This window comes from Ascaphus truei, chromosome 5 (genome assembly GCF_040206685.1).
Source record: "Ascaphus truei isolate aAscTru1 chromosome 5, aAscTru1.hap1, whole genome shotgun sequence".
Lineage (NCBI taxonomy): Eukaryota > Metazoa > Chordata > Amphibia > Anura > Ascaphidae > Ascaphus > Ascaphus truei.
Window position 1 is genome coordinate 288,190,735 of NC_134487.1, and position 18,025 is coordinate 288,208,759.

Here is an 18,025-nt window from a genome sequence, read left to right on the forward strand (position 1 = left end):
CCTGTTTCTGCAAGTTCTCCACACTTACCACTTAGATTGTAAGCTATTTGGGACAGGGTCCCCTTTTCCTCTTGTTTTGTCTGAAGCTCTTATTCCCATTGTGTTATGATATTATATCATGTGTATTGTAAAGCTCTATGTACCTGGATGGCACTATATATATATATATATATATATATATATATATATATATATATATATATATATATATTAGATAAATGAGAACAAAGGCACTCCGTCGGGTAAACAATGTGGTGGGTGCAAATCCTATATGAGCAAATAGGCAATACGATACCGTGTGGACGAATATCAAAAGCAGCACTCCAGAAAGTAGTCAAAAGATTTGTATTAATGAGACATCATATCCTCATATGGCTCATTAATACAAATCTTTTGACTACTTTCTGGAGTGCTGCCTCTGATATTCGTCCACACGGTATCGTATTGCCTATATATATTAATATATATATATATATATATATACAGTGTTCGACAAACCTATACATTTGCACGCCCCGGGCGAGTGGATTTAACATCGTGGCGAGCTTCTATTGGCCCAAGCAGCACATGTGTGGTACTAGGTGGTGAGTAGATTTTTTTGTTCGGCGAGTAGATTTTTTGGTGATTTGTCGACCACTGTGTGTGTGTGTGTGTATATATATATATATATATATATATATATATATAAATGTAAATACAACTGTATGCTCATCTGCATGTCTTAGGCAGGTCTGCAACCCCGCCTTTCCCCTTTATCACCCAGCATACAGCACTTCCACTGCAGCAAGGGATTCTGGGAAATGACATGCAAATGAGCACACAGTGCCACTTTTAGCTTCAAAAACCATTTTTAACATGGTTCCCTATAGGCTTAAGCTTGCTGTATGGTCACAGCTTTGAGCACAGCCACAGTGCATAGCCAGAAAACCCACCCACAGACAGCTTTTTCGACATATAAAATTGTATTTTTGGCTTGAAAAGGAACAGTGAGGTTCATACCAGTCTGTGAATGGGACACAGGCTCCCTCTGGTGTCAAGTAAAGATAATGACACGTAACAACGGGTTAAGTGCTGTTTTCAGCCGTAACGATCCCTTGCATTATAATAACTAGGGTGACCAGATGTCCCGGTTCTCAGGGCTCCGTCGTGACTTTTTGGGCTGCTGTCCCGGTTTCCCATTAGCCACACAATCGGTACTTGCCAAATTGCAGTAACTTACATTGTTACAGTAGGTAAAGGAGGGCTCTCATGCTGGTCTTTATTAAGCACCGTGCTAAAATAGACCATGGGTAGACTTGGAGAGTATGAAGAAAAGTGCAGCTATGTCACTAATTCTATATCCACCAAACTGGCTGTATGGGCCTTTTCCGGATGAAAATCCACATTGACATGAATGGGGATTTTTTTCCGGCAATGGCCCAAACTGCCCCTGTGGTGGATATAGATTTACCCCCCAAGCACTACGGTATTGAAACATTTATGTGTGTAATGTAATATGTGTATGGTAACTTTGCACACTCAAGGTGATTAATGTGGCCTTTCTTTTCCTATACATGTAGGACCAGGGACACGGGGCAAGAGTTCTTACAGGAGAGGTCAAGGAAGCTTACCGATTCCTGCACAGGAACCTCCAAAGAATAGAAGTCAGACACCCCCCCTCCCCACTGAGAGCCCAAGCCATGAATTTCCTCCGCAGACGCCTCTCGGACAGCAGCTTTGTGGCCAACCTGCCCAATGGCTACATGATGGACCTGCAACGGCCAGACAACTCAACCAGCTCCCCGGTGTCACCAGCTACGGAGAGGAAGCAACAACAGCCGGCGTCCGTCCCAACCTCCGTCTCCTCCCCTGGCTCTAGCCTTTTTAGCTCCTTCAGCAATGCTGTGAAGCAGACCACGCAAGCAGCCGCGGGGCTGGTGGAACAGACAGGGCCCCCAGCCGCCCCCGTGGTGCTAAAACCCAAGATTCTCCTGGTGGTTGACGATGCTCACACAGACTGGTAAGAAGCTTCCTGCACCTGATCACTGGGTAACAGTCACTGCGAGGGGGGCTGGGAAATGAATACTAAATAAAACCAACCAATGAAAGTGTTAGAAAGAAAGAAGAAAAAACCACGTCGTGCGCTCAGAGAAAACTCTTGGGGGTATTAGAAATCACAGTTAGTGGTGTTAAAACCAATGTATATCAATAAAAACAGATACAAATATATAGAATACAGGTAATATACGGGCAGCAGTAGGGAAAAATATATGTTGAAAAATAGTTGATGAATGACGACAAAAAATAAATAAAAAGGAATAGTCACTTTGAGTCAGCGCTGAACCAGGCTTTTGCTGCTTTACATAGGGGGAAATCCGTGACCCCAAGAATGATTACGTAAAGAATGCCTAGAAGAAAGCGCAAAGAGATGTCTCCTTGGTGAAATAAGTTTGGGATTTAATGGATCAATCTCCTTTCCTCCTACGCGTTTCGCTAGAACACAGCTTCTTCAGTGATGTACGGTATCTCTCTCACCCCTAACGCGTAGGAGGAAAGGAGAAGGACACGTCATTCTTTGCTCGCACGCACTGTGTGAGTGTTTATTAATCATTATTTTATCAATCGAAACCAACCAATGGCAGGAACATGTTGATGGCTTCGGGCCCACATGCAAGGCAAAAGTAGTGCAATTCTGAAACTATAAATGTCACCAGATTCAATCCCATTGCACGGAATATTGTGCTTCTTTGATACGTCTGAAGCAATGCTTTTGCAACATACAAGATGCAGCTAACGCTATTGCAACCTGTGGCTCGCTGCAACGAGGCATACACCACACACCAGCGGAAACAAACCTCTAATTCAGGGGTGGCCAACTCCAGTCCTCAAGAGCTACCAACAAGTCACGTTTTAAGGATATCCCTGCTTCAGCACAGGTGGCTCAATCAGTGACTGAGCCACCTGTGCTGAAGCACAGATAGCCTGATCTGTTGGTGGTTCTTTAAGGACTGTAGTTGGCCACCCCTGGTCTAATATGTTGAACCAACCACGTGCCAGGGGAGGGGGCTATCACGCTATTTCACTGGAGCGCACCCCAGGTGCAAGATCATTGGCCACATCTGTAAATGTAATAATAATAATAATAGTTCTTGTATAGCGCTGCTAATTTTTACATAGCTCTTTACAGAGACATTTTGCAGGCACAGGTCCTGCCCTGTGGAGCTTACAATCTATGTTTTTGGTGCCTGAGGCACAGGGAGATAAAGTGACTTGCCCAAGGTCACAAGGAGCCGACACAGCGAATTGAACCAGGCTCCCCTGCTTCAAACTCAGTGCCAGTCAGTGTCTTTACTCACTGAGCCGCTCCTTCTCCCTGTGCCAATTGTGGCTTGGTACATACAGCATGTCCAATAAATCTTCTCATTTACTTTTTTTCCAAGGTCAGCGGAGAGTGGCCTTTTCACCTCAAGGTTACATCTGTTAAAATGTATTTATTTATTTATAAAATATTTTACCAGGAAGTAATATATTGAGAGTTACCTCTCGTTTTCAAGTATGTCCTGGGCACAGAGTTAAGACAAATAATACATGTTTACAAATACAGTTACATAATGAGCAGGGTATACATTATATACAATACATTGCATGCACAGTTAAAGATAATTTATATTATGGGCGTATGAAACAGTTACAGATTACAGTTACAGATTAAAATGTGAGACAGCCTTAGATTTGAAAGAACTTAGACTGGTGGTGGATGTGAGAGTCTCTGGTAGGTTGTTCCAGTTTTGGGGTGCACGATAAGAGAAGGAGGAGCGGCCGGATACTTTGTTGAGCCTTGGGACCATGAACAGTCTTTTGGAGTCTGATCTCAGGTGATAGGTGCTGCATGTGGTAGGGGTGAGGAGCTTGTTCGGGTAGCTGGGTAGCTTGCCCATAAAGAATTTGAAGGCAAGACAGGAAAGGTGAACTTTGCGCCTAGACTCGAGTGATGACCAATCTAGTTCTTTGAGCATTTCGCAGAGATGTATGTTGTAGTTGCATTGGAGAACAAAACGACAAATTGAGTTGTAGAGGGTGTTAAGTTTGCTAAGGTGGGTTTGAGGTGCCGAGCCATATACTATGTCTCCATAGTCAATAATTGGCATTAGCATCTGCTGTGCAATACGTTTTCTGACCAGGAGACTTAGGGAGGATTTGTTCCTGTAAAGTACCCCTAGTTTGGCATAGGTCTTGGTTGTCAGGGTATCAATGTGCATCCCGAATGTTAAGTGGGAGTCAAACCATATGCCCAGGTATTTAAAACTAGTGACAGGTGTTAGGGTGGTGTTAGTGTTGGTTCTAATCTGGAGCTCAGTCGCTGGAAGCTTTAAAAATTTAGTCTTGGTCCCAAACACCATTGTTACAGTCTTGTCAGTGTTGTTTGTTTTGGGAAATCCAGTTTTCGAGTCTGAAAAAGTCAGACTGAAGTATGTGTTGAAGGTCAGAGAGGCTATGGCTGTGTGCATATAGGATTGTGTCATCTGCATACATGTGTATTGAGGCTTCCTGACAAGCTGTGGGAAGATCATTGATGAACACTGAGAAGAGTAGGGCCCCCAGAACAGAGCCTTGCGGGACGCCATAGGTGATATCCAGGGGGTTAGAGTTAGAGCCAGAGATGGACACTGTTGGGATCTACCTGATAGGTAGGACTGAAATCAGTTTACAGCATGCTTCCCTATTCCAGAGCTCTGGAGTTTGTTGAGCAGGATAGCATGATCAACAGTATCAAAAGCCTTTGCAAAATTTAGGAATACTACACCAGTGAGTTGACCCCGTTCCATTCCACACTGGATTTCATTGCAAACTTTAGCAGGGTAGTTACGGTAGAGTGTTTGGGGCGAAAGCCAGATTGGAATTGGCTAGGGAAATTTGTCTTGTTATAGTAAGCGCTTACTTGGGAGTGGACACATTTTTCCATGACTTTGGATAGAATTGGGAGAAGGGAGAGTGGTCTGTAGTTTGAGACAGTGTTTTTGTCCCCACTTTTGAAGATTGGGACAACTCTGGCAGCTTTCCAGGTCTTAGGGATATGGCCTGCAGACAGGATACAGTTGACTATGGAAGCAATTGGTTTGGCAATTGCTGGGGCACCAAGTCTTAGGAACCTAGATTGTAGTAAGTCAGGTCCGCATTGGCTGCTTAGTTTTAATTTGAGAAGCGCTTGTATAATCTCCTCTTCAGATACTGGGCCAAATTGAAAATTGTGGGCAATGTTGGGAGGGAGTGGGGCTATAGGGGTACTCCCAGGATGAGATTCAGGTTTGTGGTTTGGGTTGCATTTAGCTAATAAGTTAGTAGCACACCCCACAAAGTAATCATTGAATGCATTTGCAATGTCAGTGGGGTTTGTCAGAGTAATATCGCCCTTAGTGATATTACTTGGGTGTTGATGGTTAGAAGGCTGGAATATGTTGTTGATAACCTTCCAGAAGTTAGCTGGGTTTGATGTGTTCTGGAGGAGATTGTCAGAGTAATATTGTGCTTTGCATGCCTTGTTTGCCTTGTGCACATGTTCCGCAGGCATCTGTAGGCTTTTCCACAAAGCATCCCTGAACTGGTAGAGTGCTATAAGAGAGCAAGTTACATAGATAGGAAGCACACTTTCTAAATAGTGGTTAACAAAAGGAGTTTCTAGTCAGCGAAGTGTAAGTGCACCTGTAAGCACAAACACACAAATCCCTACACACACACACACCATTGTTCTTCCTTTTCTATCCTGATCATACACTTCATTATAAAATACTCCCTGAAAATGGTGGAGAAATAGTGAAGCAACATAATAGTGCCAGGACCTTGTGAAAATAGCCACTGATGTAGTGAGCAGTATGAGCTGTCAACATCGTAAGCAAAAGCAGCACATCTATACTATAATTCTAAGTTGGATTCAGTTTTCCGTTCGTTTGTATGTCAGAAGCATCGAAATCTAACAAACAGCACCACGTAGCACCACAACACTTTCACTGTACATTCTGCGGCGGATTTGTAGGTCAACGCAACTATTTTGAGCTTCCGATGTCACTCACCCCCCAAGTTATGAACATTCTAAGTTTCACTCGGCTGGACAGCAGTAAAAGCAGGGGGCGTGGCTATCAAGGGAGGGGGCGGGGCTACCAAGGGAGGGGAGGGGCTACCAAGGGAGGGGGCGTGTCCTTGCCTGTGACAGAGCAGTGTGTGTTATGTGCAGTGATTCCCAGCCGGGGCTCTGTGGAGCAGTGTCCCTGTCCCTCCCCCCTCCGCTCTCCTCCTCCCTCCTCTCCCCCCTCCGCTCTCCTCCTCCCTCCTCTCCCCCCTCCGCTCTCCTCCCTCCTCTCCCCCCTCCGCTCTCCTCCCCCTCCTCTCCCCCCTCCACTCTCCTCCTCCCTCCTCTCCCCCCTCCGCTCTCCTCCCCCCTCCTCTCCCCCCTCCGCTCTCCTCCTCCCTCCTCTCCCCCCCTCCGCTCTCCTCCTCCCTCCACTCCCCCCTCCTCCTCCCTCCTCGGAGCTGCTCTAGCAGCCCGGCACTTGGGAGGGGGGGGGGGCGAGAGGCTGCTGCTTCTCCTTAGGCTAAGGCCCCGCTCCCTCCGTCAGTGCGCCAGCACTGCAGACCGGCGGGGCGCTGACATACACAGACCGCGATATGCGGTCTGTAGGGAGCGGGAGCCGGAGCGGGAGGTGGGCGGGAGTGGGAGGATTGAGCGGGAGGGGGGGCGTGGCTTGAGCGGAGGGACCCGCTACTCTCCCCCCCCTCCCTCCACGGGCTCGGGTAAGTAACACACACACACACACTGACAGAGGCAGGCACACACACACACACACAAACACACACACACACACACACACACACACTGACAGAGGCAGGCACTCACGCACTCAGACACACACACAGAGGCAGGCACTCACGCACTCAGACACACACACAGAGGCAGGCACTCAGGCACACACATACACACACACAGACAGGCACGCACGTACTCATACACACACACAGACAGGCACACACGCAGGCACACACACACACACACACAGGCACTCACGCTGCTTTCACTCCACACTCCTCCCCGCTCCCCGAAGCCTCTCCTCCTCCCGAAGCCTCCCCTCCCCATTGGCTCACAGCCACACCACGTGACGCGTCAACGCTAGGGAACACCATTCTTTTGTATCCCGTAGCGGCTGACGCGCCACAGCGTGTAGTAAGCTGTGTAGCCAGGGGGGACCGGGACCGGCTCCGCAGGATACCCCAGCTGGTGGGGAACTCGCGTGTGGCCACTGTGTGTGTGACACTGGGTGTGTGACACTGGGTTTGACACTGGGTGTGTGTGCGTGTGTGACACTGTGTGTATGACAGTGTGTGTGTGTGTGTGTGTGTGTGTGTGTGTGTGTGTGTGTGTGTGTGTGTGTGTGTGTGTGTGTGTGTGTGTGTCTGTGTGTCTGTGTGTCTGTGTGTGTCTGTGTCTGTGACTGTGTCTGACACTGTGTGTGTGACACTGTGTGTGTGACACTGTGTGTGTGACACTGTGTGTGTGTGACATTGTGTGTGTGAGGAGAGAGAAGGAGGGAGAGGAGAGAGATCGATCGATCCGTGGGGGGTGATGTGAGATGCAGGGGGTGATGTGATATGAGATGCAGGGGGGGGGGGTGATGTTTAAACCAAAATCATTACAAAATATACACACATTGCTTATTCAAAAGTATGAGTTAATTATTATTTATTACCTCTACTGCTTTACACATCTATTTTGTGGTTTATTCCTGTTTGTGTGTGTGTGTGTGTGTGTCACTGTTTGTGTGTGTCTGAGACAGTGTGTGTGTGTGTGTGTGTGTGTGTGTGTGTGTGTGTGTGTGTGTGTGTGTGTGTGTGTGTGTGTGTGTGTGTGTGTCACTGTGTGAGACTGTGTGTGTGTTTGTGAGACTGTGTTTGTTTGTGTGTGTGTGTGTGTGTGTGTGTGTGTGTGTGTGTGTGTGTGTGTGTGTGTGTGTGTGTGTGTGTGTGTGTGTGTGTGTGTGTGTGTATGACACTGTGTGTGTCTGTGACTGTGAGTGTGTGTCACTGTGTGTGTGGGAGAGAGGAAGAGAGAAGGGAGATTAGGAGGGAGAGGAGAGAGAAGGAGGGAGAGGAGAGAGAGGAAAGAGGAGGGAGAGGAGAGGGGGAGAGAGATCGATTGATCCGTGCGGGATGATGTGAGATGCAGGGGGGATGTGATATGAGATGCAGGTGGGGGGGGGGGGGTGATGTTTAAACCAAAATCATTACAAAATATATACACATTGCTTATTCAAAAGTATGAGTTAATTATTATTTATTACCCCTACTGCTTTACACATCTACAGTATTTTGTGATATATTCCTGTTTGTGTGTGTGTGTGTGTGTGTGTGTCACTGTGTGTGTGTGTGTGTGTGTGTGTGTGTGTGTGTGTGTGTGTGTGTGTGTGTGTGTGTGTGTGTGTGTGTGTGTGTGTGTGTGTGTGTGTGTGTGTGTGTGTGACTGTATATATATATAAATATATACACATATACACATACATACATACTATAATTCTAAGTTGAATTCGTCTGTTTGTTTGTATGTCCGAAGCATCGAAATCTCAGAAACGGCACCACGACACTTTCACTGGACGTTCTCCTGCGGATTTGGCAGCGAGGGGACATGCTACAGCAGCGCAGGGAGATGTTCCGCCAGCGGGGGGAGCGGGGAGCGGGGGGAGTGGGGCGCACAGACAGACACACACAGACGCACACACAGACACACACACAGAGACAAATGTCACCCGCACTACATCCAGCAGCGAGGGGTGGGGGGGGTGCGGGGAGATGTGCTGCCGGGGGGGGGGGGGGGCGGAGACATGTATTCAATATTACATTCCCCGGGCGAAGCCGGGTACAAAAGCTAGTATTGTATATTTCAGTGATATTCACCAACCTAAGGCTGGGGCCATGGTGCCTCCGTCCGTGTGGAGGCTGGTGAGCGAGCAGGCGCTTACCTGGCCATGGACAGGCCGTGGGGGGGCGTGCTTAGGGGCGTCCCGGACTTGGTTCGCCCTCATTGGGCGAACCGCTCACGTGACCGGCCTGTCGCGCCAAGAAATCAGTTTGAACTGATTTCTTGCGCAACGCGCGTCCCCTCCCGCTTCCGCGCACACACGCCGCATGGACGCAAACACTGCTTTAAGGCAGTCTGTGCGCTCAGCGTGCGGACGCCTCTGCACGGTCTGCGGTACCATGGCCCCGGCCTAAGCTTTCCTCTCCAGATTTGGGCATTCATTTGCAAATAGTTTGATTATCATTTTTTTTTTAACAACTAGACATATTAAGTTATGGCGAGCAAAAAGGGACAAAAACCCTCCTCCGTACAGTATACAGCAAATACCACTTGTGAGCACATTCACATGTCTCAGACAGGTCTGCAACCCTGCCTCTCCCCATTATCTCCCAGCATGCAATGCTTCCACTGCAGCCAGGAATTCTGGGTAATGACATGCAAATGAGCACACCGTGTCACTTTTTGCTTCTTGCCCATTTCAACACGGACCCCTATATGCTTATGCCTGCCGCATTACACAGCTTTATCAGCCCACCTGGGTTAAAGAAGTGCATGGCCAGCAAACCGACTCACAGACAGCTGTTTCGACCTTTCGGGTCTCATCAGGGTGAACAGGCATAAGCGTATAGGGGTTCATGCTGAAATAGACAAGAAGAAAAAAGTGACACACTGTTAAGTTCTCACTGGCATGTCATTACCCAGAATCCATAGCTGCAGAGGAAGCACTGTATGCTAAGAGAGAATGGGGAAAGCAGACCTGTCTGAGACGTGAATGTACTTACAAGTGATATATTTATTTATTAAATAACTAGAGAAATGTTTTCGGAAGTTCACCACCAACCAAGCAAAATGTGTTGGGTTTTTATCCTGCTAAAATTTGTGTAAAAATGTGCAAGGTGATGTGCCCGTTATGTACTGTACTGCCATTTCCTGGCGTTTTGCTAATCTATTGCGAAAAGTGACAAAGTTGTGAACGATGGGAAATTACACAAAAAGATTCTAAATGTAAGGAAAAAAAAAACAACAAAATGTTACCTTATGGCTTTACTGTGGTTAGTGCGTACAGTGCAGCCCCGAGGCGTAAGAATATATGCAAAAGGGAACGTTTTACTTTTCCAAAGTCGCCAAGTTTCACATTGCTTCAAAACATTAAAAAAAAAAAAATTAGCAAAATTGAATATTTCTGTTGAGAATTCGCAGTTTCGGCTGCAAAATATTTTGCGGCTGAAAAGGCAAATTTCGCCTGATACGCGCACTGTGCGGGAGAAAGCATTGTACATTTCCAGCTCCAAATCTTGTGTTGCAGTACTGCACATAAACACTAGATGGCAGTGTTGTGCTGTCTGAGAATTCTTCCGAACATGCAGAGTGTATATTGATCGCTCACTCACGTTTTGACATCTCGGTCAGTAAATAATAACATCCACAAGTCTCAGACAGGTTCACAACCCTGCCTTCCCTCCATTATCTCTTAGGCTGCGGCCAGGCAGGAGCGAGCGCGCAGGCGTTCGTAAGCGGTGACGTCACGCTCCCTGCCCGGCCGGGAGATTTGTGGCCGGCTAGGTGAGCGCGGGGGGGTTAGGGGGGCGCAGCCATGACGTCACGGAGCTGGTTCGCCCTCGTCAGGGGAACCGCTCACGAGATGCGTCAGCGAGAGGGAAATTCACTTTTGCTTGCTTCGGCAAGCAGCTAAGCGCCGAGCAGGTGCTCGCTCACGCTGGCCACACACATTGCTGCAATGTGTTTCATCGTGGCCAGCGTGAGTGTGAGCGCCGCTCAGTGTCACCCTGGCCACAGCCTTAGCATGCGGTGCTTCCTCTGCAGCCAGGGATTCTGGGTCCCCTGTGCCGCTGACCGTGCTCATGCTTGGAGAGCGGTGATGTCACCAACTCTCCAAGCATGAGCGACGGGTGTCCGTGCTATTTTGCAAGCGCGCGTGGGGGGGCGCTGCAGGCAAGCTGAGCACGGTTCAAAATCAGTTTTTTTCTGTTTATGCAAGAGCCAAACGTGGGTGAGCGTCCGTGGTCCTCGCACGAGCGCGCTCCGCGTGAGCGGGGACATCTAAATTTAAATACTGAGCATTTACCTCGTCAAGCACCGCGCGGGGGAGCGCAGTCAGCGGCACAGGGGACTCAGCCTAACACGGGTGTGCAAACTGGGGTGCGCGGGATTTTTTTAGGGGGGGGGGGCGTGGCGGTTGCAGAAGCCCCGCACTCATCCCCACGGCACTAAAATGACATGCCGAGGGAACGCGTGATGGCTCTGCAACTCACTTACCGGGATTGAGATGGCTGGTGTGATGCGTCGCTATGGCAATGCATCAAATGACGAAGCGGGGTCATGTGACGTGACATCACATGCCATCGCCATGGCAACACGGCGTCAAATGATGCCACAGGGTCACGTGACGTCACATGACCCCGCGGCGTCATTTGACGCCGACCAAAGAGGTAAGGGGGGCACGAGCAGTGCAGGGAGCAGGCAGGGGGCGCAGCTTCAAAAGTTTGCGTACCCCTCCTCTAACATATAGTATAATATGACATACATAATATAGTATTGCTTACTACTTAATAAAAAAAGCGGATCTATGTATCAACGAAATAACACGTGGGGTCTATGTATCAACACAATTATATGTGGGGGTCTACGTGTCAGTGCAAGGTGCAAGCTGGGGCAGAGACGCAGAATGTGATACATCTCATTATAATCTGTGCATTATGTAACTTCCCCCCCCCCCCAACTCCTCCCACTGACTCCATTAGTTTTATTTACAGGTGCACTTAGTAACCGGTTTCTGTGAATTTTTAGTTTATAGACTGCTTTGTGCGGTTTGCCACCCGATAGTCACCAACTCAGATGTTTGTTATCCAATCAGTTTTTCTGTCAATAAGACACTGAGCCGACTGACACTCCCTGATGTATTTCTTTCCCCACCTTGATGTCTCCTGTGTCACCGCCTGGGAGCCGGTGCTGCCTCTGAGTGCAGAGTGTGAGATGTTCAGAGTAGGAGCAGAGGAGGTGGCTGTGGGACATTCCTCAGCCTTAGCCCGTGTCTCCCAGGCAGTCTGTCCCTCACTGCTGTCTCAGGCCCTTTATGTATACACAATACAATCATACAGAGATGCCTTGTACAGCTCCCAGATCCCCCACCCTGCGATACAAGGCACTCTCACAGTGGCAGATACTTTTCTCCTTCGGCTAATAGTCGGGGCTCTGAAGATGGGTCTGTGAAGTGTGATTTTCCATCACTGTTTCCTGGGGCTCTGCTTAGGTCCCCCAAATGTATGCAGGAGACGCACACGTGTGCGTGTGTAATAACAGCAGAAGTGGAGCAATTCTGGGACAAAATACTTGCACCCGACGCGCCCAGTACCGCATGCGCAGTCCTGATCAGTTACGCTGCGCCCGGCGCATGCGCAGAACAATGCGGCGGCACATACATAGAGCCACCCAGCACCGCCGGCACGGGCGCAGAGGCGCTCAGTGTAGGTTGCACATGCGCAGAGGCTACGGCGTATACGCCTATATCCACATGCTATGGTCTATACACACACTGTAAATATAGAAGTGCAAATAGCAAAAAAATACATCTACCATGTATAATAAAAAAAGGCAGAAGTGCAAAACATGCAAGGTGTGCAAACATATAGCATATGACATATGTATAGATTAATATAATATAGTAACTGCAATGATTTTTATTTAAAAAATGGGTGTGCGCCGAGAACACGCGTTCAAAGTCAAACTTCCTTGCGTTGTATCAATGAAATTGTACTTTGATTTTTAAGATTTTGATGGCATGAAACACTTTTGAGAGAGACAAAACACAAAGAAGTTTAACTTATAACGTGCGTGCTCGTCACACACACCCCTTTTATATACCTGTATGTGCCAACAAACTGCAGGTCACCTTTGTCATAGTGTGTGTGTGTGTGTGTGTGTGTGTGTGTGTGTGTGTGTGTGTGTGTGTGTGTGTGTGTGTGTGTGTGTGTGTGTGTGTGTGTGTGTGTGTGTGTGTGTGTGTGTGTTAATGGTGTATGTGTTAATGGTGTATGTGTTAATGGTGTGTGTGTGTGTGTTAATGGTGTGTGTGTTAATGGTGTGTGTGTGTGTGTGTTAATGGTGTGTGTGTTAATGGTGTGTGTGTGTTAATGGTGTGTGTGTGTTAATGGTGTGTGTGTGCTGTGTGTGTGTGTGTGTGTGTGTGTGGTGTGTGTGTGTGTGTGTGTGTGTGTGTGTGTGTGTGTGTGTGTGTGTGTGTGTGTGTGTGTGTGTGTGTGTGTGTGTGTGTGTGTGTGTGTTAATGGTGTGTGTGTGTGTGTGTGTGTGTGTGTGTGTGTGTGTGTGTGTGTGTGTGTGTGTGTGTGTGTGTGTGTGTGTGTGTGTGTGTGTGTGTGTGTGTGTGTGTGTGTGTGTGTGTGTGTGTATATGTGTTAATGATGTGTGTGTGTTAATGGTGTGTGTTAATGATGTGTGTGTGTTAATGATGTGTGTGTGTTAATGATGTGTGTGTGTTAATGATGTGTGTTAATGATGTGTGTGTGTGTGTGCGTGCGTGCGTGCGTGTGTGTGCGTGCGTGTTTGTGTGTGTGTGTGCGTGTTGATGGTGGTGATGGTAGTGATGATGATTTTGGTGATGATGATAATGATGGGGGTGATGGTGGTTAAAGAGCATCAGGTTCTGACATTGGGGGTTTGGCAGCAATAATGGCAGAGGGCATCATTAACCCCTTCACTGGCAGAGGTGATAGCAGCAACTGGGTTAAAACAGCGGACGTACATAGTGTTAGCCCGGCCTGACTCCCCTCCAATACAGTACATTGGCAGGTAACATGACTTTGACCAAACTACAACTCTAACCTGTCCTCCCATTTCTTCCCACAACAGGGCCAAGTATTTCAGAGGAAAGAAGGTGAACAAAGAGTACGAGATTCGGGTGGAGCAGGTAAGAGTCAACTGAATCCCAGCACAGCTGCACCACCCAGCACTGCCCTCCACCACCCTGCAGTGCCCTACACCACCCTGCAGTGCCCTACACCACCCAGCACTGCCCTCCACCACCCTGCAGTGCCCTCCACCACCCTGCACTGCCCTCCACTACCCTGCAGTGCCCTACACCACCCTGCACTGCCCTCCACCACCCTGCACTGCCCTCCACCACCCTGCACTGCCCTCCACCACCCTGCAGTGCCCTACACCACCCAGCACTTCCCTCCACCACCCTGCAGTGCCCTACACCACCCTGCAGTGCCCTACACCACCCAGCACTGCCTCCACCACCCTGCAGTGCCCTACACCACCCAGCACTGCCCTACACCACCCAGCACTGCCCTACACCACCCAGCACTGCCCTACACCACCCTGCAGTGCCCTACACCACCCTGCAGTGCCCTACACCACCCAGCACTGCCCTACACCACCCAGCAGTGCCCTACATTACCCAGCACTGCCCTACACCACCCTGCACTACCCTCCACCACCCTGCAGTGCCCTACACCACCCTGCACTACCCTCCACCACCCTGCAGTGCCCTCCACCACCCTGCGCTGCCCTCCACCACCCAGCACTGCCCTACACCACCCTGCACTGCCCTACACCACCCAGCACTGCAATCCACCACCCAGCACTGCCCTACACCACCCAGCACTGCCCTACACCACCCAGCACTGCCATAAACCACCCTGCACTGCCCTCCACCACCCTGTAGTGCCCTACACCACCCTGCAGTGCCCTACACCACCCAGCACTGCCCTCCACCACCCTGCAGTGCCCTACACCACCCTGCAGTGCCCTACACCACCCTGCAGTGCCCTCTACCACCCAGCAGTGCCCTACACTACCCAGCACTGCCCTCCACCACCCTGCAATGCCCTACACCACCCTGCACTGCCCTACACCACCCAGCACTGCCCTCCACCACCCTGCACTGCCCTACACCACCCTGCACTGCCCTACACAACCCAGCACTGCCCTACACCACCCAGCACTGCCCTCCACCACCCAGCACTACCCTCCAACACCCAGCACTGCCCTACACCACCCAGCACTGCCCTACACCACCCAGCACTGCCCTCCACCACCCTGCAGTGTCCTACACCACCCTGCACTGACCTACACCACCCTGCACTGCCCTACACCACCCTGCAGTGCCCTACACCACCCTGCAGTGCCCTACACCACCCAGCACTGCCCTACACCACCCAGCACTGCCCTCCACCACCCTGCAGTGTCCTACACCACCCTGCACTGACCTACACCACCCTGCACTGCCCTACACCACCCTGCAGTGCCCTACACCACCCTGCAGTGCCCTACACCACCCAGCACTGCCCTACCCCACCCTGCACTGCCCTACACCACCCTGCAGTGCTATGTAAGACCGGAGTGAACTAATTTTACTTACAGATTTAATAGGTTCCAAGTACGTTGCAAGTCATTTATGGGAGACGAAAAATGAAACCTTTTTGTTTTCAGTTCCGACCAAGACATTGATGAGGGGTAGAGAGGGTACCCTTCCCTACGGGTAATCAGTTTCTATCGATGCCCATTCCACGTCTGAGAACCTGTAAGGCTAAAGGATAACAATAAAGGATAGATACTGTAAGCACAGGGGGGGGGGGGAATACCCTAAATTTTAGCTTACCAGCCAACTCACTCTGGATCAAACGTGAAATTCTGATCCAGGGCCGTTTTCCATCAGATCTCACGCTATTATACTGTATCAAACAACATGCAAGAGCTAATGGGGGAATACAAAACCAGGACTGGATTATTGTCACACTGCTGATCTGAAGTTACTCGCAGGTTCGCTAAATTCAGGTTACAATATTTACACTCATTTCCCAGATAAACCTCCACAAATAATTGGAAAAGAAGGGAGGGGTCGCCGTGTTGGTCCTTTCTTCCATGTAGTAACACAGGAGGAAGAGGGAGTAGGGTTTATGATACCTTTTTAATTGGACCAACAAGTAGTTCTGTTACAAGCTTTCGGGCCGTCAGGGAAACCTAATGAAGGACCCTGAGAGGTTGGAAAGCCAATAAAATGTGTTACACCCCCTACTCCCTCTCCCTCCTCTGTTACTACTCCCTCTCCCTCCTCTGTTACTACTCCCTCTCCCTCCTCTGTTACTACTCCTTCTCCCTCCTCTGTTACTACTCCCTCTCCCTCCTGTGTAACTGCAAAAATAATTGGAAATACTTTTACTGCTCTGTTTAAAAAATAAAAATACGTTTCACTCTCCTAGTTTAAAGCTGTTAGCAAATCGGAGTCCTTGGTACAGTCTGCGTCCTATGTGAGTGCACTTTCAGAAAGTTGGTACGTGTTAGGGTCAGGCTGCATTGAAGTGTTATTCTTCCTCCTCCCTCTGCCATTCAAGGCGCTGCTTAGTAAGGTTGGAGCAACTGAGATTTCTCTTGGCTCTGGTGTACAGAGCGGACCCTTCCAATTTGTTTACTGTGCAGATGACCTGGGTCCCTCCTGCACCCCCCTTCAGTATCTACAGTCCATCCTCATACCAACTATGCCCCCGTTCTCCAACTGTATCTGTGACCTCTCCCCCCCCCCTCAAAACTACCTCCATCCCTTTCCCCCCCCCCCCCATTTCTCATTAGGCTATGCTAATTTGAGTGCCGCACAAACACTCTATTCATCGTATTCTTCTACTGACAACAATTGGCGAGAGACGGGGGAAGGAAAAAGCAAGACTGAGAACAGAGCATGTCAGGGCAGAGAGAAAGGAATGAAAAAGAGGGGAGAGAAGCTAGCGAGAAGAAGAAGCAAGAACAAAGGGGAGAAGGGAGAAAAGAGAGAGAAGAGACAATGCATGGGGGTAAATACTCAATGACCGCTGATAATTTATGAGTGTTAGAGCAAAATGGATCCACGGTGTATTTCTTAGAGTTCAGTTTGGATATGTTGAGATACAATTGTCGCCACATTGGCTCACTGTCATGGAGTGTAAAGAATAACACTGGGAGAAATACCACCCACACACACACTAGGCACAACCACTTGTGCAAAAGGTGAACATTTATTTCTACACATTCGACGTTTCGGCCCCCAAGCTGGTCTTTATCTTGTCTGTGAGATTGTTCTTGACAAAAGGCCCACGTGGGCGCAGATATACTGGGGCAGTTCTCCCAGTATTAACACGTAGGATATGGGTTTTTTGTGGAGCACCCGTGGCAGACATCTGAAGGTAAACACACAGATACCCAACAAGCTCTGAGAAACCCCTACCATTACCCACATAATATATATATATATATATATATATATATATATATATATATATATATATATATATATCTTATACTATATTAGTGAAAGCACTGTATGTTTGCCTGCCTGGATGTCCGGTGTCCCTAGCGGCATTATCATTGGTCCCTTGGGCCGCCCGCCCCCCGCACACCTCTCATTGGGCTCACACACTCACACCACCCCCTTGGCCCGCCCCCCACACCTCTCATTGGCCTGAGGCGGAGTGACGGGCCCACAGGTCCAAAAAAAAAAAAAACCACACACACACACACATATCACTATACACACACACACACACACATCACTAAACACACACAACCCCCCCCACACACACGGTGTTACATACATTAGCGGGGCTCACAGTGTTAGCAGCACATCTCCCGCTCTCTTCCCCACCGGTCCCGGAGGCTCCCGCCTCTCCCTGTTTTCCCGCGCTTTCACCCCCCCCCCCCCCTCCACGTGGGAGCTGCCGGACGGGTGAGGGAGCTGCCGGACGGGTGAGGGAGCTGCCGGACGGGTGAGTGAGCGGTCTTCACGTCCCCTCACCCCCCTTCACCTCCCCCCACTCACTTCCCCTCCACCCCCCCCGGTGCCGCTACACTCAGCTGGGGAGCGGAGTGATCACCTCACCCTCACTCACTTCCCCTCCACCCCCCCCGGCGCCGCTACACTCAGCGGGGGAGCGGAGTGATCACCTCCCCTCACTCACTTCCCCTCACTCACTT

At 49.4% G+C, this 18,025-nt stretch overlaps 1 protein-coding gene across 1 annotated transcript in view; it reads left to right on the forward strand.

Annotated features, from left to right (window-relative positions):
- SYN3 (synapsin III) overlaps positions 1–18,025 on the forward strand; it is a 210,224-nt gene that overhangs the window by 35,140 nt on the left and 157,059 nt on the right. Inside the window, exons 2-3 of the mRNA XM_075599202.1 lie at positions 1,560–1,999; positions 13,928–13,985. Coding sequence (XP_075455317.1) covers positions 1,680–1,999; positions 13,928–13,985 — 378 coding nt within the window. The 5' untranslated portion in view covers positions 1,560–1,679. The remainder of the gene's footprint in view (positions 1–1,559; positions 2,000–13,927; positions 13,986–18,025) is intronic.